Source organism: Agelaius phoeniceus, chromosome 6 (assembly GCF_051311805.1).
Source record: "Agelaius phoeniceus isolate bAgePho1 chromosome 6, bAgePho1.hap1, whole genome shotgun sequence".
Lineage (NCBI taxonomy): Eukaryota > Metazoa > Chordata > Aves > Passeriformes > Icteridae > Agelaius > Agelaius phoeniceus.
In genome coordinates this window covers 14,303,075-14,323,171 of record NC_135270.1, presented here as the reverse complement: position 1 = coordinate 14,323,171, position 20,097 = coordinate 14,303,075, and the positions used below count along the sequence as shown (strand labels likewise).

The 20,097-nt window shown below is 38.7% G+C and overlaps 2 protein-coding genes across 14 annotated transcripts in view; one reads left to right on the top strand and one right to left on the bottom strand.

The window, feature by feature from the left end:
• Positions 1-2,562, bottom strand: part of LOC143694228 (uncharacterized) — a 29,527-nt gene extending 26,965 nt beyond the window's left edge. The window contains exons 1-2 of the mRNA XM_077179407.1: positions 2,530-2,562; positions 1,356-1,705 (exon numbers count right to left, since the gene is read on the bottom strand). Coding sequence (XP_077035522.1) covers positions 1,356-1,705; positions 2,530-2,562 — 383 coding nt within the window. The remainder of the gene's footprint in view (positions 1-1,355; positions 1,706-2,529) is intronic.
• SOX6 (SRY-box transcription factor 6) overlaps positions 1-20,097 on the top strand; it is a 370,587-nt gene that overhangs the window by 262,212 nt on the left and 88,278 nt on the right. For 8 of the 13 annotated variants that reach the window (XM_077179864.1, XM_054635990.2, XM_054635992.2 and 5 more), the window contains 3 exons: positions 10,468-10,591; positions 15,838-15,936; positions 18,839-18,918. In XM_077179864.1, the coding sequence (XP_077035979.1) occupies positions 10,468-10,591; positions 15,838-15,936; positions 18,839-18,918 (303 nt within the window). The remainder of the gene's footprint in view (positions 1-10,467; positions 10,592-15,837; positions 15,937-18,838; positions 18,919-20,097) is intronic. The other 5 variants (XM_054636000.2, XM_054635998.2, XM_077179865.1 and 2 more) reach the window with 3 other exon arrangements.

The following is a 20,097-nucleotide window of genomic DNA, read 5'->3' as shown; positions in this document are numbered from 1 at the left end:
GCAGGATGGTTATAGAAGTAATGTGAATGATCAAACACTAAAATGTTGACTACTCTTCCTATTTCTTTTCCTTTTAATTATGATTAACCATTAGAGCAACAATTCAGTGGTTTACAAGATCTTCCTTATTGAGCATCTGTATTAATAACACTGGGAAGGCTCATTTATTAAATTTCACTAGAGTGAAGGGATGTTTGAACATGCCAGTGCTGAGCACATCTGTGTGTGCACACAACTCCCAGTAACATTAACTGGAGGTGCACATGCAGATCAGCAGAGAATGGAGTCTTAAAAACAGAAAGACAAGAATGCTATGGGCCACAGTGTTCTTGGGAGTCCTGCTCCACTGGAGTAAATTTCTGAGGCTCTCCTCCTCAAACATTGCCCTTCTCATATCCAGTATATAGCACTCAGTTAGTTCTTGTAGCAGAGTTTACTGGGAGTAATATATGGCCAGAAGAAACTCAGGCTAAAGGACAGGTTTTACTTATAAAGCCTTTGCATTATGGAAAAGGTTGTTTTCAATCTGAAAACTCAGATTTATAAACACTTAATTCATCAGTTCCCCGTGCCTTTCATTTGAAATAAACAGCCAGCAATATTATTTTAAAATAAGGCAGAAGGTGTAACAAAAATGAAGTAATGTTTTGAGAAATAGGTGATTGATGATTAAAAAACAGAGAGAGAAGGGGTGGGGGGTGTCAGTCCGGCATTCATTAGTCAGGCAAAACTTCGGTTTGAGCATGCATTAAGTCAGGAAGACCAGACAGTGTGTCTGGAAAATGATTCTTTCTTTGAGAAGTACTCTCTCAAAAATATCCCCTTGTTTCTTAAAACTAAAGGCATCCTTTGACTGACTTAGTTGTTTTAAAGCTATTGATGCTAGAGAAAACAAAAGAAACTTTAAAACCTGGAAACATAAACATCATTGAACCATCCCCTTTAAAAGAAAAAAAAAAAAAAAGAAAAAAGGAGGGGGGGAGGGGGTTGATGTGGAGGGGAGAGTGAAAAAAAAAAAAAAAAAAAAAGAAAGAAATCACAGTGGATGTTTTCCAGGAGGGCACATGCTATGCTGTGTAAAGGGGGCTAGTGTAACAAGAAGTCATCTATTCTTGATTTCTTGAGACAGCTAGAGCTTTGTGCCTTGTGTAGTTTCTACGTTTTAAGAGCTTGTTCTGTGTAGCAGAAATAATACAATAAATGGGTTTAACCACATTTGTCTCAGCTAGACAGTCTGCTTTGTCAAAGATTGCTGGTACAACATAAACAAATTATGTGTTTGTAGCGCGTTTCAATGAAAGCCTATCTAACAGAGCGGAGATTGTGTTTCGGCAGCTGTAGATTTAATCTCCTACCTGTCAGTTAAAGCAGGCATTTCCTGAGCAGATAAGGCCTGGCTGCAGAGGGGGAAGCGGCCACAGCTGGACAAAGGGCCATTGTTACGGGCTCGCAGCCCGCGCTGCCGGCCCCATCCCGCCGGGCGGAGGAGCCGCGGCTCTGCCGAGCGCTGCGGCGGCCCCGGCCCCGGCCCCGGCCCGGCTGCGGCGGCTCCGGCCGCGCTCGGGGCTGCGGCCCCGGTGCCACCGGAGCTGCTCGGTGCCCGCCCGCCCGCAGCGCCCCTTGAGCGCCGCTGGAGTTTTGACAAATCGGGAACGGGCAGAAAATGGCAAGGTTGGCGTTCCTGCTGGAGTGGCAGGATCCTCTTCTGCAGGAAAGGCGGCGCGGCAGTGTGGTTTTATATCTGAGCCATGGATGTTGCTGGAATTTTAATACCTAAAGTTGGATGAGAAATACCGAGCGCTCGTTTTAAAGATTTCCTGCCTTGTTTTTACCTTTTTAATGATTCTGTTCTTTCACAATGTTTTTGTAGATTAGCCGTAAATGCTGTAGAAGGTTGAGAAGCCCATAAAATGCCCTGGAGTGAGACAGTTTGTGTAGGAAGCACGCAGGCTGTATGGATGTCACTGGAAGTTTACAAACTCCGGTGCTTGCTCCCAAATTTGCAATAATTACCATGTACCAGCGGTGGCAATCACCTCAGTCATACTGTGTAAACACGCCAGTTCCTTGGATCCTTTTCTGAGTAAAGACGGTCAGATCATGCCAAAATCTGAGGAATCCTAGGAAGAGATGGAACAAATTAATTTTTGCATGCAATCAGTATTCTGATTTGACTTTGATCTCTAGACACAGGAGTTTTCTGCATTAAGCTAGTTCACCACATAATTGCCTTTGATAACCCTTTGTGTTTCGATCTAAACACTCCATAAACATCATATGATTTCTGGAAGTTATCTAGGTTACTATTCTGCATTAAATAGCTTTCAAAAATATACAGGAGCAGGAATATTCTCACTGGATGTGAGTAACTCCTTTGACCTAGTCTCTTGAATATTATGCATTTAGGCTTGAGGAAAAATAGCAACACTTGCCTCTCCTTCTCTTTGAATTTATTCTTCTATATTAGAAATACCAGTCGAAATTAACCAGAGGACTGGGTGGAATGGGAAGAGTGTCCCCTTTCCGCACCTGTGCCTCACCTCCACCCTTGTATCCTGCCATTATGGAAGTGTTGGAGGGCTAAACTCTGCAGTGCTGGCATGGACCAGCTCAAAATTGCTTTTCCATGTCCCTCCTCAGCCCAGGCTCTGCACCTCGGGTGGCTCTTGGTACAGCTGTGTGGTGAGGTGTAAAGGTTTGCAAGTAGCAGATTGCGATGGAATGGGTGCCTATCCACCATGCATCACCACTTCTGCCACTGGAAAAGGAACCCAGGCCCCTTTGAGGGTCCTCCTGTGTAAACTGTAGCTGTAACACTCTCTGAGTCGTTGCGCTTGAATTAATTAATACTTGTAAAGTATGTAGTAGTCCTTCTGTAGTGAAATTATAATATGGAGTATCTGTGAAAATATAGAGAGCTTTAAAAAGAATATGTTGCTCAGGACAAAATTCTTCCCACAATGAAGAAAATGTCAGAATTCCCATTTTCATCAGCGCCCCCCCCCAGATTTCCAATGTATTCTATATTTGTTTAAATATGTTCTATTTTGTTGCACTTTTTTTACCTCTACGATGCAGGAGGATTTTTGATCGGAGAAATTGAAGGATGTTTTTGTTTTTTATTCCTACTTCTGCTGGACATTCTCTTTAAAGTGAAAGACAGTAATTCCTTTAGTAACCATCAGTTTTGTGGTCTGACATGACTTTTTTTATACCATACATTGAGGGAATTATTTTCATGTTAATAACTAGTGATGGTTAGTATTCAAAAAGAAGAATTCTGTTTTGAAAGGATGTGTGGGGAGAAACTCTGCTCGAAAGTAGCAGTACCATACACAAATTTTAAAGCATCTTTTGCTCTAAACATTTCCACCAACAGGAAATGTCAGTGTGCTCCAAAAATCTTGCACATTTTAATATCACCATTAAAACATAGCTAATAAAGGATTTCTAACATAATTTATATTTAGACTTGAATTGAAGTAATGGAGCTCTCGTGTATAAAAAATATCAACAAGTATCATTAGGCCGCAATATTTTTCGTATTTTGGCGTGAATAAGACAAGGTGCAAATGAGAAACATACATCTTCACTAGTCTTTGGAAATATCTGAAATAATTGACTTGCTCAGTCTTCTGTGATGGCTTGGTGACCACTAACTGTGACAATTTGCATAATAGTCAACTCTTCACTTCTGTAGAGATAACTGTTTGTATCTGATTAAAATTAGGACTGTTTTAGTTCTCTTGACTTTTCCAGAAGTTGCAGTAATAGAGATTTGCTGTTATGCTTTAACCAAACAAATGCACACATGGGGATAACAATATGCTGAGTTTATGCAGATTTTACAACACAAATCTGAATAAAATACCCACTAATAGACCCTTAAGGAGTAATAAACACACATGAATTTTCCTTAGTTGCACTTTAAAGTGATTTTAACATACTACTAGACCTTAACAATAATATTTAATTGACAAGATTATGCATTTGTATGGATTGAAAAGGTGGTAGATCTCTAATTCCAAATGAACCATAAATTCACTTTTGCATAACATGTTTTATTTATTTCTCTATAGCAGAGATGTTCTCCATCCCTCCTAGTGAGAGTTTCTTAAAATACAGACAATTTAAATAGATTTAATTACCATTTATCATACTCCTAACTCCATGAGATCATCCTAAGTTGAATTCTATATTTCCAGATAGTTAAGGAGCTAGATAAAAACAGGGCAACATAATGAGAAGCTAATAGAAATGAAATGCTATCTAGTGTTTGAAACTGTTCCGTTTTCAGTGATGTTGTCAGTATTTTTCTGTAGCTTCCTTCTTGATTTCCCGAGTAGATGGAATTTAAGTTTATTTAATTTCAAGTTTCAAAGTGGTGAGAAAAAAAACATATTAAAAAATAAGAATGCTCTGTTTTGCTGTATGATCATGGCTGCAATTTTCACATTAATGTTGTGGCTACTGCAGTAGACTTAAATCTCCAAATCATGCTGATGCATTGGACAAATGGAAAAAAATGATAGGGGGAAAGAAGGAAAATAGCAGTTACAATCCCTTTACAAATTCAATAGTAGGCCACATATTTTTTCCATAGTATTTCCAGTCTGAAATGTTCTCACTTTGCAAGTCTATGGTATCTTTTTTACAGTTTATTTGCCAACACTTCCCCTGGGATCCCATTGGCAGACATTTTCTTTGTGGCTCATGTACTTTCACTGAGAGGAAACATTTTTCAATTAGACTGTAGATAATTAGATGGCAGATAAATTAGAACATAATATACACCCCCCCTATACAGATAGATCTCCAGTGGTTCTGTATTGCTAGCAGGAGCAGAAAGAAGTCTCCAAATAATTCTCAGTGTGGGATTGACATGATTTTCAGTGTCCCAGCTGTGACACAGTGACTGGGGGGTCACTTTGGGTCTTCTGGAGCTTCTTTTTCCTCCTCCTGTCGAGTCACAGGTGCTTCCCTGGGATTGTTCCCTGGAGGGGATGTCTCACTTAAGCGTTTGGGTTCACCCTCACTTATTACCTTTGCATCAGGGGATGTTGGGCCTTGATGACCATTTAGCCAAAGGAGCCTGGGGAGTTTATCAGTTACATTTCTGAGAGCAAAAGGCTCAGCAACACTTGCACACAAAGTGGCCAGGTCCTTCATAACTGAACTGGACAGCTAACCCAGCCTTGTGGTCCCTTTGCTTCACCAGAGCAGCACAAATAAAACAGTCACACCATTCAACTGTAGCCAAAGACATTTCCAAAAAACCAAATTTTTATTGTACAATTCCTTTGCAGTTTTTCAAAATAGATCATTTCTGGGACCATGAAAGGGGTCAGGGATGACATAAGTTCATTACAATATTGGCAGAGGTGGGGGGCAGATTTAATCTCAAACCTGCAGAAATTCTAGCATGTAGCTGCTTTAAACATTTACACAGTCCCTCTGACTTTCACGTATTAAGTTTTCATAAAAAAAGTACCTACTTCTTTATGCAACATGTTTGTGATCCTCTAGCATCCCCCAAAATGACTTAGTCAAAATAAAATTTAAATTACCAAAACTTCTAATATTTCTTCTCTTCCAAAAAACAACAAAGCCGAACAGTAGTTATTGAAATAAATAAAAATCTGACAGTGATATAAAAGTAGCAGTGCCACGTCTTGCATAGAGACTATTTAAAATGCAGCTGAGGTAAATACATATCATATACAGGATATTTAAAATCCTGCACTAATAGTTCTGGGAGCACAAACACTTCTTTCAATGCCATTAAAACTTATTTTAAAATGAATCAACCTAAAATATAACCTGTTGAGCTATCAGTTATGGCCACTATGTTCTATCATATAAACATTTTGAGCAGTTTGAAAATGCACATCCTTACTTGATATACTGCCATTACCTGGAAATCTATTACACTGTGGTTTCTAAATGAGAGACTAGAAAATTTCCGACACATTTTTACTATGGAAATTCAAAGCTAAGTGAGGGCTTAAGTTAAATTTGTAGTCTGGGTGTACCAATTACTCAAAAATTTAAGAAGCTTTAGGTAGAAATTAAAATTTAAACTATGAGAAGTCTTAACCTCCCTGTGAACAACTTAAGTTCTCACAGTGGCTGCAACATCACATGAACAAAAGATTCTGTTCATCCTATACTATAGAAAAAAAAGGTCAATTCAGTGAATTCAAAGATTGGTTTCTCAGCTAACGTGTGTTGGAATAGTCTGTTAGATTCAAAGAAAATCTCAAGATTTTCACAGTTTGAGAAGAGGGCCCAGCAATCTAATTGGTTGAAGAAGGAGGTGGAAATGATTTTAAATAGTAAGGCTGGATTATTGTAGGCAATTAGAGCATATTTAGCCATTCAAACTGCTTTATACTAGTGCTGGATGTAATAAAAAAGGAAAAAAAGCTTTAAAGAAGGGATAAAAAATTATAAAGATTGTGTTTGCTCTCTAGCAAAAAGATGGCACTTTTGCTCTTTACTGAAGTAGATTGTGCAGAGAGAGGCAGCTTGCAAAGTTTGATCTTCTAAAGGAAGAGGAATTCATCTGCCATTATAGGGTGGGATTACTTCTGCTCTTGAAACCTGTGATCCTCACAGCTACGCAGAAATGTGTGAGCTGCTTCTTTGCTTGCAGTGCTGCCACCCTTTTCTCTGAATGCCTTTACTTCTCTGCTTGCAATGTTAGTTGTTGTAGAGGCAGCTTCAGTTTTTAAAGATAAAACTCTTCCTCCTCTTCAATCTCACTAAATGTGCTGTGCTCCTTATCCAAGAGAGGCAGATCATTTTAATTCAAAGCATTATTTTTGTATAACATATCATTCTGGCTTACATTTTCCATGCAAAGCACTAACTATCAATGACTTTTTAACAAGGAGGATTGTTCAGCCAACTTCTGTGATTATCACTCACAGAACTGAGGGACAAAGCAGTGTAGATTTGCCCAGTTTATCAAACAGGCCACCAGCTTTTATTATTTCAGGGAGAATCAAATTGGAAGTTGCTTCTTGAACTAATCAGGGCTGATTTGCTCTAAAGTTGCTTCCTGACTTAGATCTCAGGCAAGGAAGTGCTGTAATCAGTTCCCAAGGGCCGTCAGAGTTGTGATGGGATATTAAAGGAATGGTACACTATCTTTAAAATGCTCCCTAATCTTGGCAGATTTTTGTGTTTAACACACTTAAACCTGAGCTTGTTGTATAGAAACAAAGATTAATTTCATCAGGTAGCTTTATGCAAGAGTCGAATTTACTTGAGGCAGCAGAACTGAATGTTGGAGAGAATATATTCCGGGCTCCTCCAGGGTTTGTACATTCAGCTAAAAATACAGACTGGCAGAATTGTTCAAAATCAAACATTTACTACCTATCAAAAAAAACCGCCAAAAAACAAAAAAAAACCAAACCCAGAAAATCACCCAAAAAACACCCTCAAAAAAAAAAAAAAACTTCATGAAAGAGAAAATGAGTCCCCCTGAGTGTCTCTGTTTGCATATTAGCCCATAGCATGGGCTCTGCCAAGTTACTCTCTGACTGACTGCTGCAGATGCTCTTTCTCAAGTATTCTGAGTGAGATCTTTAGTGCAAGTCTTTGGGGACAAACAATAGCACCTGTTCCTCACAAGATAGCAGCCCAGTTAGTCCATTCATGTATCTTTAATGAAGCTCTGGGGCAGATGGCAAAAAATGGCATCATCAACGACTTAGCACAGAGGAGACAAAAGGGGAAAGTGCCGATCCAACAATGTGCTATTTTTACGAATGGGAAGAGACAGAGTCAGAGTGTTTCTTGGGCATCTGCTCCCGTCTTGGTTTTCAGAAAGACCTGAGGAACATCTCAGCAATTAAAATTTCTGGGCATGTAGCCGATTTTATGAAGTACACTGATCAACCCCTCCTCCCAATTTCTCCCCCCCTCGTCAGTAAAGTCAAACCCATCATCTTCATAGTAATAAAACTCTCAGGAATAGAAATTGTCAAAAATTAAGGAGTTAACTGGATTTTTTGCATTCATTTTATGTATTTAATAGCTCTGTCATCAGTGATACTTTCACATTCTCTTCCTTTTCAGTGATTATTTGTGCTTTTCAGTTGACCTGTGCTGAAAATGGACACCTATGCATATAATAATTCTGTGTGAAACCAACACTTATGTAGGAATAGTATTTCGTATGTTCCAGAGGGAAGACCCGTGGGAGGGAATGGTGGCCTTTCAAGTATGAGCTTTTTTCAGTCTGTTTAAGTCTCTTAATTTTAAATACAAACTTACAGGCTAAATGTAACCTATAGTCAAAGTTATGCTGATTTATATAGACTGAAACCTGCTCCTGAATTCAGAATAGGAAGAATAGCAGATAGCCAGAACTTGAAATGGTAATTCCCCATGCTTACAGAGGTGCTTTTATTTGAGAGTTTAAGCAAAATCTACCGAGCTGAGTGGATCAAAATCTACAGGAATGCATTGTAGGATTTGGTTATGATATGTTTCAAATTATCTTTATGACACAATGGAATGAAATGTTGCCGTGGGTAGGTTTGCACCTTCACTCAGACCACAGCACTCTGATCTCTGCTGTGTCTTGTGAGACTATGTTGGAGCCTTGTACCTTTGCAGCTCCATGTAAATGCTTTATGTGGGGTATTTTTTTTATGATTTTGGCTCCATTTGATTAGATGTAATTTAGGAACTACTGCATATTTTTTTGCAAGTTGTATTGCATTGAAATTCTTCCTGTGCAGTTGCTTCTATTAGACAAAACCTGTGGTTTTCCTTTGCTGTGCTCCTGTAAAGCCAATGTATAGAAACACCAGGCAGCAAAGCCAGCACCATTTTATCAGAGCTGAATGCCTGTTCTGGGCACATGGGGATCAACTCCAATCTGACCAAGTTTAATGCATAACCTAAAACACACAGCCAGGCTTACCTCAGCTAAAATGAGAGAAATAGCTGCGTAAAGCTAGTTTCTTTCACGCCCCAGTGCCATAGCAGTAATTGCACAAAGACCTTTTTATTATAAGTTGATTTTCCTGAGGAATGGATTCAAAAAATACTGTAAAGTGTTTATTTTTTGCTTGACCTTTATTAACCTCCATCTTAGGGCTTTCCCAAGAGAAGAGTTGTTGGTAAATTAACCCTCATAGAGACACACAGTAGCATTTCTGCACTGCATCAATGGTTGTGAAAGTAATGGGGATATGACAAGAAAATTTGGCACTATTTAAACAATGTCATAGGTCAACATATGGGATTTGACCAAAAAAGTTTTTTAGGAATTAAATGCAAAAAATTGCTTGAAGTGTACTTTAAGTTTTTAATAGTTTTTAATTCCACCGATTTATGGTACAATGAGGGAGGTTTTTTTTCTGCCTAAACCCCTATTTTTTCCTGCATTTACAAGCTTTGATATATAAAGCATTATATGTTTGCTTAACTGCTAATCAGAAAATATATAGTCAAACCCTTGGGTATGTCTGGGGTTAAGAAATGATGGATAAAAATTCTTTGAGATCCTAGCCACTGTCTCTGAAACACAGGTACTGTAAATTAAGGAACTAGGAAATTACCTTATGGATTTAACAGGCATCACCTTATCACATAATTCTCTGTATGTTGAATACAAATGCTAGTATAAGGAGAAGAATTTTTTTCATTGTGCATGTTTGTGGTTTTTCGATACATTTATTATGGTCAAATTAAATTTGATATAGTAGGTTTTGTTCTGAAATGGTCTCTGAATGCAGCTCCATAATTACCAAGCTACATGATAGCACATAAAGCTATAAAACTACTTAGACAGACAAGCAATTTATTTCTTATAGTGAGGTGTGTGTGGCAGAGTATGTTAGTTTGTTCAGGAGCCAAGATGTTGGAACCTTAAATCTTAAGAGTTGTGGTGTTGACTAGAAGACTTTTTAGTACTCTGGTGAGATTTTGAAATAACATACCTGAGCTGTTGGTATTTATGTGAACCATGTTGTAAGATCTCAGAATTAAAATTTTCCTAAGGTTACTAAAATCTGAACATCAAAGTAGATACTGCAGTGTTAGGCTGCTTCTAAATGCTCATCACTCTGTGACCAAAGATGAGAAAACCTGTGAAAAATTAATAGAAAGACATACCACACTGCTTTTAATAAAAACTTTGGTATGTTTTGTACCTTTTTACCTTGTGCCAGGACAGGGAATACTAATTAAAAGAAACCAAAACAATGTAATAGAGAACCAGGAAGAAGTAGGGAAACGTGCAGTTCAGGGAGACTGTTACACCTTTGACACTGAGGGAAAACAATGTTTGTGAGGGCTTTGATGTGATAATGTGAAGTTGGCAGGGATTGCATTAAGGGGAAGGTTCTGGGGGACTGTGTGAATGCAAGAACACTATCAGTGCTGCAGAAATACCTGTCAAGACAAATTTGTGCTATTTCTGATCAGAGGCTCTCTTCTGTTTAGCAGGTTCAGGGTCACATGCCTCCGCTCATGATCCCAATTTTTCCACACGACCAGCGGACACTGGCAGCGGCTGCTGCAGCCCAGCAGGGATTCCTCTTCCCCCCAGGAATAACATACAAGCCAGGTAAGCTCACGGGGGTGCGAGCCTGTTGCACATTTTAAGACACGAACGGTAGCTTCTTGTGTGATCTGTCTCATACAGATGATCCACAACGGGCATAACTGGCTGGAAATTATTGCAACTCCATTTGAAAAAATACTCCTGGATTTAAGGAGGCGGATAGACTATTGGTTATTGAACATCATGGTTTTTTTAAACTTAATTTCCACAAAGTCATTTGCTTTAAATACAGTGCCCCCACTTGCCTAACAATTTGCATCTGGTCTGCCCGATACAAAAGCTGTATGTCTTTAATTAATTCTGTTATCTTCAGAATATTTGTGTTTTGTGGGAAAATTCTTGCTCTTTTGTTTGATTTCAATCCGGTTAATAAAAGGTTTCAGTAGTTCAGTTCCAGTCATCATTCAGACTCCTAACAGGTCACATAACCTTGCAGTGAAATATGTTTTGAGATGATTTAGCAAATGTTATGATTTCTTTCTTTTTTTCCTCTGAGTTTACAGGACTCCTGGGGAATTCAATTAGGGATATAATGGTTTGAAGCTACTTTCAGAGCCTCCTTGTAAACAGGGCTTTAAATGTTTAAATACACTTTGCCAAAGGAATTCAATGTAGGAAGATATTTAAGTAAATAAAAGTCAACCTTATTTTCATTTGTACATTCTTTGTAAGTGACCTCAGTCCAGAAGCAGCAACCTTATTTTGCTCATTAATAGTATTCTCTGTCAAGCTGCCTTTAGCATATTAACCTGATAACTAATAACTACGAAACATAAATAACAGGGTTTTTAAAATTCATTAAATATGAAGCATAGAAAGTAAAGCATTGATCCTATTCCCACTGATATTAGTGGTGCTTTTGCTGTTCCCTGACAGGAACAGGGTCAAATCCAATGTAAAGCCTCATAATAGATGATGTAAACAGCATGCTAATTAAAAGCCAGGTTGAACCTAGAATCTCTTCTAGCAAGTTTACTTAGTATTAGATGAAGTGGGGCCAAGCAGGATTTCAGCAAGTATTTCCGTTTGTCCCACTCCCTTCTGTCTCTTTAGTCCAGAGACGTTCCTCTTTAAACACAGATTTTTTTGTCCAGCTATCTTACTTTCAGGTTTTGAAATCCCAAAGTTTTTGTCTGATTTGACAAACGGCACACCCATCACTACCTCATTACAGTTAGGGACCAAAGACAAAGGGTTGCCAGTTGTGGAAATTACCTAAAATGCCCTGGCTAAATCTTACTTCTCACAGACAAGAGAAGGCACATGCTTTCCTTGCTTTTTCTCTTCTAATCTGAGAAGCTTTCTGAGTAGTGACTGTTAGTGACTCAGCTGATGGTTGTGCTGCCCCCTGAAAGACATTGTGTTCAATCATGCTGTGTTAATTTTGCTCAGAGATTTCTTGGTACAAAAATGACTAAAGAAGAAGAGTTACCAGCAGGTTTTCCTGAACATGATCAATTTTCTGGACTTATTCAATAGTGTTCCTTATAGTACCTATCTAACTTGATCCCATTGGCCTCCTAACAGGAGGTGATGCAGCTTTAGGGCATTTCCTTACTTCCCAGAATGCAGAAAGAGAGATGTGTAACAAAAATTAGAAGAATTAAATGCAGGAAGAAGCCTCAGCCTAGATATCTTGGAAAGCAATGAAACTGTTTGCTGGTGTAAGAGGTTTAATTCCAGATGATGCTTGTAAAAAGTCAGAAGTCACAATGATCTGATTATAACCAGTGGCTTTAATGAAGTTAGAATTTATATCTTTATATATATATATTTATATCTTTAATATATATATTTAATTCTACTGCATGTGTGGCAAAGGTATCTGGGCAGGTCAGTAGCTTCTGTCAGAGACACATTATGATTAAAAAAATGCTGTAACTACACTTGGTATTGATTAATTCCTATTTTTGGCACTCTCGGCACAGTAGTTAAGGAATTAATGAAACTGGAGATTAAGCTATACTCTTTCATAGAGAGGGTTCTTCAAAGTCATTTCTGAGGAATATTTATGAACTTGACTGCTACTACCTGTACTCTTCTACCTTTGTGAGAAATGAAACTTTCACTTGCAGAACTGTTGGGTTAGACTTGCTGGTACCTCTGAGGGAAGAAAGGAGATGGATTAACCCTTCAGATGCTTACCAATTTCTTTTAGTTTACATGTTTAGCTTCTATTATATTTTACTGCATTTTGACATCAGCAGGAATGAGTTTTGACCCTGCCAAGTTTTACTTGACATTCAGAAAGTACAGTGAGAGGCATTTCAATAACAGCAGCAGTGGGGACTAAGTGCGTTTGAAACTGACTGTGCCATTTAGAGAATGTTGAATATTGTGTGCACAGTCACTTAATCTGCTTTGCCTCTAAAACAGGCTAGATATAAGCTGGCTCCAAAGTGGGAGCACTGCAGCAGTGTTAGTGTTTCAGGACAGCCAGGATGAGAAGTCCTGCCTTGGTGTACAAGCAGGGGTATGATTATGTGTACATGTTCACACAGAAATATCTTCCTGGGCTAAATTGGGAACCAATTTCATGGCTGTTTAGTTCAATGCCAAGGTAGCAGTTAGTGAGTTCTGCTGCAGATTTGCACACAAATGCCTTGGAGGAATAAAATGGTATTCTTTAGCAAAATAGAGTAGTTTGTACACTCAACTGAAGATCCTGTAGAAGAGAGGAGAATTTATTAGGTTCTGAGACCCTTCCAGTACATGTCTTGCTACTCATGAACTTCTGAGATCAGCAAATCATTAGGAGCAGAAAACTTAAGGACTTCCTGATACACAGCTATGATAAAGCCTGACAGGAGAAACTTTCCTTCTGCCTGGCAGAAACTATAACACTGAGATGGCTGTAACCCTCCCCCCACAGTATTTTGGAGCTCTAGGAGGTGAAACAGGCCAAAGTTAGCAAGTGCTGATGACAAGTAATAATTGCATTAGAAAAAAAATCCCCAAAGTCCCATGCTTCCTTATGTATCTCAAAGTCATGTAATATAATTTTCCGGCATGGTAAGTACTAATTGAGAAATCAGAGCTGCATAGACCACCTAATTAATTTTTTATACATATTTCAGTATTTATACTGTATACCGGATTAATTAAAACTTTAGGGCGCTGTGCATCTCAAATGACTGTTGTGACTATTGACCTGCAGGCGTTTGACGAGCCTCGTAGAGTACCTGGTTGTGGGGGTTGCCACTGATTCCAGGGGGAAGCTGAGAGTGGCAGCTGTTAGGAAGCTAATACTTGCCCAGAGATGCTACACAGTTAATAGAATTATTTTGCATTCCGAGGAGAGCAAAGCAACTGCGCTGGCTTTCTGACTGTGACCATTACACTTACTGCTTGGAACTGGTGGGCAGCATGGGTACCATTATACCTCCTCTCCCGCTGCAATTTTCCCTTCATTTAGCTAAACACATGCATCCAGAAAAACTTAGTGGGCTGGAGTATCCTTGAACATGATTATTGTGTCCCCATTAGCGCCCTGGGTCAAGAGGACAAGGCAGCGAGCAGGATGAGGAAGATAAGGATAAAGGAAGGGTAGTTCCCTCCTCCATCTCTCAGTGACTAAAATATTACTTCAATCAAGTTTTGTGGCTGAGAGGGAACAGGGAAGCAGGATGATGATGGAGTAAAGATATAAAGCAATGCTAGGTAGGAGCAGACCATAAGATGAGCAGATCTCAAACAAAGCTATGGTTTGCTCTCAGCAGAGGGTGGGAGGGCTGATGTCCATGCCAGTTGCACAATGGCAGTCTGTGAGACTTCAAAATCCATGATCACTTTTGCTTAAAAATGTCCGGCAAATATTTTGCACTGTTCCATTTCTTTGCCAGATCTGGAAAGTATCTCTCAAAAAGATTATTGAAAATAAAGACATCGAGTGGAGTAAAACTCAATTTAGACAGTTTTGTTGAGTGATATGCTGCAGTGTATTTTCAAAGCTTTTTTTTTTATATTTCATACAAGAATGATATAAACCCCATGATTAGAGTGGCCAAGAAACAGCCCCTACCTAGAGCATTTGGCTTTATGCACAAAAATAATTTACAAGAGATTTTGCTATGCTGTGAGGCAATGTGAAAATGGAAACTGTTTTCCTAGGCTGGTGGCAGAAACAGAGTCAACATTTTGACCTGTTTTTTGTTTCTTGTTGCACTGGGGCAAATCAGAGAAAGTAATATTATTAAGGAAAGCATGACAAACAAAACTGTCAGGCTTATTGTCATCAGGCTGGACTTCAGAACATTCCAATAGTGTGAAATATTTGTCATCAAACTAATTAAACTCCTTGATTACTGTAGCTAATCCACATAACTCACATAATCTTAGATGTGCTGGATTTGTCTGGTATCCAACATTGCCATTTGGAATAGGTCTTTCAGAAGTCTTTCTTAAAGTTCTCAGGTGGTTTAGATTTTCCATATCTAAGTATTCTTTTTTTAGGTAAGAAAATAGGCTGCTCTTCCTCCTGGCAGGTGAAAACAGGAGGCACACACCAAATCCACTGTGTGCTGGTTGCTCGTGTGTCTTTTCATGGCTCCATGATTCCTTTTTCTAATAGAAATTCCCCATGACTGACTGTCATGTGTCCCCTGTTGGGTTTTACTTGGTTGGAACGGGGACTTTGTAACCTTGGGATTTGTTGTAGCAATCATAGGTGCCTCAGTCCTAAATATTGATGTAAAAGCTGGAAACTATGGCAGGCAGCTGAATATTGTCAGATAGGGCTTTGCAGCGAAATGTGCAAATTTCATCGTTTTGCAAACATTACCTGCAGACAGAAAATTGTGGGGGAAGCTGGTTTTGCTGCAACGTCAGAATGGCATTAAGGCAGACAAGGCAGGACAAAGGCACAACTGAAGCAGTGCCATGGGACAGGGGAGATGCTCCATGGTGTTCTCTTAGTCAGTTACCTCTGTTTACACCTTCCTTAACCTTGATGGCTCTGGACAAGCAAAATTCATGCCCTGTGTGGGAATACTGTGGGAGTGTCCCTCTCTCTCCCTGCAGTATCCCAATGGCACCTGAGGTACTCTTTGCTCAGTCTGTCCATATGTCTGGAAGGATGGGGCCCTGGAATTGCTGACCTCTTGTAGCTCTTCCAACTCCATTTCCTCTCAGTTCATGAGTGTGAAGAGACAGACTTTAAGTCACAATCCCAAAATGGTGGGAACATCATCAAGCCAAAAGCTTTGTAACTCATGAGAAGAGGCAGCTTATGTCTTACAATTGTGTTTTAGGAAAGACTGGTAATAAGGTATCACCTTCCCCCTACTCTGGGTCTCACAAAAGCCAGACATCCTTCTTTCCTCACAGCACACAAAGCCTTGATCTGGAAGGTAAGTCTATACATCCTATAAATAAAGTCTGCTAAGCTTCATCTCTTCATCCAAGACAAAAAGAAACATTTACATTATTTCTGTGTAGAATAACACAGCACAATTGCTCACTGCTTTTATTCATTTGGAAATGTTGCTCAACCTGACAAACGAAACAGAAGTCTGGCATAATTTTCCATGGCTTGTAAACACCAATTTATATATAAACAACAGCAGCCAAATGTAAATAGACAATCAGCACAGCAAGGAGATTGAAAAGATCAGTCTGCAAAACATGACAGATTTTCTTCTTCCAGCATTCTTCTTACTCCTGGTTATCAAGGGGCCAGCACACACCAGCGCTTTAAGCAGACCTGTTTGAACATGTTCTCCTGCCTTTTGTACAAATTTAAAAGAATGGTTCCTCACGCAAGCATTCCAAATTGAGAAACAAATTTGAAAAAAATTGCTGCAATACATTGACTGATTTCTTGCCAAGAGAGCTATGGAGGAGCTTCTTGATCCATTCTTGCACTGAGAAAATGAGAGGGGGAAATATGTACCTCCGTAATTAAAAATTAAATCCAGAGCACTCCTTGCATGCCCAGTTTGCTCAAGGGAGAAAGAAGAACCTTTACTCTGCTTTTACTCCTCAGTGTCAACAAAGTACTCCAGAGCTGAAGGAGTATTAATTTTTCTTCTCAGCACAAAGATGCTGCTGACATACCAGGACTTAGCCATAATTTAACACATTAAAATGAGGGTGAAAATGGACAGTATTGGGTTTTAATAACAGATAAATGGCATAACCCTATGAATATTCTTCTTCCTGCAATGAGAGACAGCACTGTAGCCAGCAGGTGAGCAAGAGAACACTGCAGGGTGTGGTGAAGATACTATTAAATTAACTGTGAAGCCAAAAACTCTGTGTGCGTGTGCGCATGTGGGTATAAAATATCTGGCTATTTCAAACCATAGGAGCATGACAGCTGTGAAAAAGGAGTGCCGCAGGGAATTCTTTTAGAGTTTGGTTTTTTTTTAAATATGTTTGACATGGAAAATGTTTTAGTACAAATAAAGCAACTGGTATTGAACTTAAAAAGTGTGTGCGGAGGGGGAGGGAGAAAGAAGAGATTGCTGTGTGGAACAGGGATGAATAATTCATGATATTTAAAGAAAGAATGCCTCTGAAATGTTCTGCAAGGCAGTCCATGCTGATAAGTTGGATGGTTATTTTCCCCCCCATTTAAAGCATCATTAATTCAACATCTTTGTGATTTTTTTTTTAAACCTTGTAAGATATTTCTGAAAGAAACATTATTTAACTTAGATTAGGATCTTATTTATTCAGATAATTTGATATAAATATCAAAGAGACGAGTGGAATTATTTAACCATAAAGAGACAGCTTAAGTACTTTAAGAAAATAATCTAGAAGTCTTTTTTGTTGGTTTTGTTTTTTAAAGAAAAAAATCCCCAACATCGCTGCACACTAAAATCAACCTCATGGAAGGGGGAAAATAAGAGGAGATATTTTGAACATTACTCCATAGGACACCAGTACAATATAGTGTGAGTGAATGCATTGTAGCAGAGCTCCATATGCAATCAGAATCCAATTGTTACTGGACTGTGTACAAGCACATACTGTGCTCAATGGCCTGATGAGGTATTATGGATATGATGCAAAGAGACCTTGTGGATTAAACATGTACGATTTATTAAAAAAGTGAAACAACCAAACATTTTAACTGAACTGGATATAATTGAACTTCATGTGGTAAAAAGAAAGAGTTCTGAGGAGTCTGGTGACTGCAAAGATTTTAGCTATTGTTATTTATTTGAGGGGTGACAAAAAAATCTAGTTCTTGGAATGTCCTGACTATATTATACTGGATTTCTGTACTTTCCCTTATTGCTACATTCTGCTTTCAGCAAGGAAGATTTTCTGTAAAATAAACTGATTATTGTAAAAATATCTAAAAACCACACAGCCCGTTGAAATGTAGCTTGCAGATAGTATATAATACTGATTTTAATAAGTTGATATTACATTAAATCACAGCTTCTTATCCATCACTGTATTCATTTTTATATTACAGATTGCACTGCTAAGCTATTCCAGCCTTCTTTTGTTCCCTGCATTGATTAAGAGTCCAAATGGCACTGTGTGCTGCACACCTATGGGAACACCCATAGATATGGTATAAGATACCATGTTACAATATTTAATTTGGAAATTTTAGTACCTGAATTCTTGGGTAACTGAGCACCTGTCTAATCTATTGACTTCAGTAGGCCCCCAGATCCAAGAGAAAATTAAAATTGTATTTCAAGCTATATTAAAAGGTGATTTAATTTTGTTCTTTTCTATGACTTCCTTAAGGGAGTTGTCCCAAGACAGAGAATCCCAAAGGAAAACAAGAAACCTCAACCTGTGTTGAGCCAAATGGGTACATGTCCACTTGACACTGAAAAGAAATCACCCTGCATTACACAGGACTGATATTTCTTGGGTTATAACAGATTTATATATATTTTTAAGAAATATGTGGTGAAAACTAAAAAAAAATTTTTGGTGTGGGAGCCGCTGAGGTTTCCTGGGGTATCTCATCTGTGTGCCTGTGGTTGTAAGACCCATTTTGTGCCCAGGCTTCCACGCTTGATTTGAACATCAGCTTTTGAAAATGAAAATCACGAGTATCATATTTATGTTTTGCCAGTTTGCCTACCAGCTATCTGCTAACAAAAAAAGTTCCAAGGGAGCGTGGCAAGTCCGTGCCCAGCGAAGCCTTTTGTTTTTGCAGATGTTTAGGCTTAGAGGAGTGCTGTGGAGCACAGGCAATCCTAGGGCCTTGTTTGCACTTGTCTGCTGCTATTCTCTGCTCATTGTCTGAACCTGCACGCATTGTTCTCCCGACAGGTGATAACTACCCTGTGCAGTTCATTCCATCAACAATGGCAGCTGCTGCTGCTTCTGGACTCAGCCCTTTACAGCTCCAGGTATGTGCCAGAACAAAAAAATGTGGGATGGAAGCCAACATTTTAGGGGAAAACTGCTAACCAGCTGTATGCTAAATAATAGCCTGAATGTTAAATAATTTTTGAGCACAGCCCAGGAGGGTTAACACCTTATGTACTTACAGTACAGCAACGTGCAGCCAACCTTGGTACTGTGAGTGAAAGACATTGTTCTGTGTGTTTTATACTGGCAGTTAATGGTATTTTTTTATTTATATGAACAGTTGATGGGAGATAAGTTCAAAGATCTTTTTGCACTTTATTTTCATGTGGTCGCTCCTCTGTAGCTGCAATGCACTATCTATAATTGGAGCAGTCAGTGTATCCAAACAAAAGTGCATTATTGGGTTTTTCTTTTTTCCCTTTTTTTTTTTAACTGTGTGGTGCTGACAATACAATAAATTGCAAACTCTTTTAGCTTCTGTATTAAGGTAATCTCAACCTTTCTGTGCATTAAGCTGGTCAGATGCCAAACATGGTTAGAGACTTAGTTTGGCCATTTATTTATTTTTGGCACATATAGAATGAAATGTTGTGAAAGAAAGATTTATGTGCCATATTATTAGCTAGCTTCTTGTGGCAAGAAGTTTTTAATTTCAGAAGAAAAGACACAACAATGTCATAAATAATGAAGAAACAGTCAAAAGCTTTCAGAGTTAAAATGTGTGGAAAGAAAGTGACAGTGAACATGAGAGGAAAGGCCATTAAAGATGCATGTAACTATTTACAAGTAAACCTTTGAAACCCCTATTTGAGTTAGGTTAGACTCGGGTTCAGAAGCAAAGTAGGAATAAATTGTGCCTAGAGTAGCAAAGTATTGCCATGCTAATATCTAAATATCTACTTTGCTTACCTTTCTGTGATTAAATTTTTTCTAGAGGGGTCAAAGCAGATTAAAAATCCTCTTTATCCTATGATGTTGTTCTGGCCAAATTAACTTAGATAAGCGAAAATGGGACCAGAACTTGTTCATGGACTCCTGCTCATTGGTGGTCCAGAGCTGACAAGAAAGACTCCTTGAGTTTAGGTCTGACCTAACCTCAAATCAACATTTGAAAAGAGATCATCCTGACTCTGCAGGCAAAGATCTCTGAAAAATAGTTTTGGGTCAAAATAATGTGATGTTAAGACTGTACCTTGGACAGGATTGAAAGCAAAGGG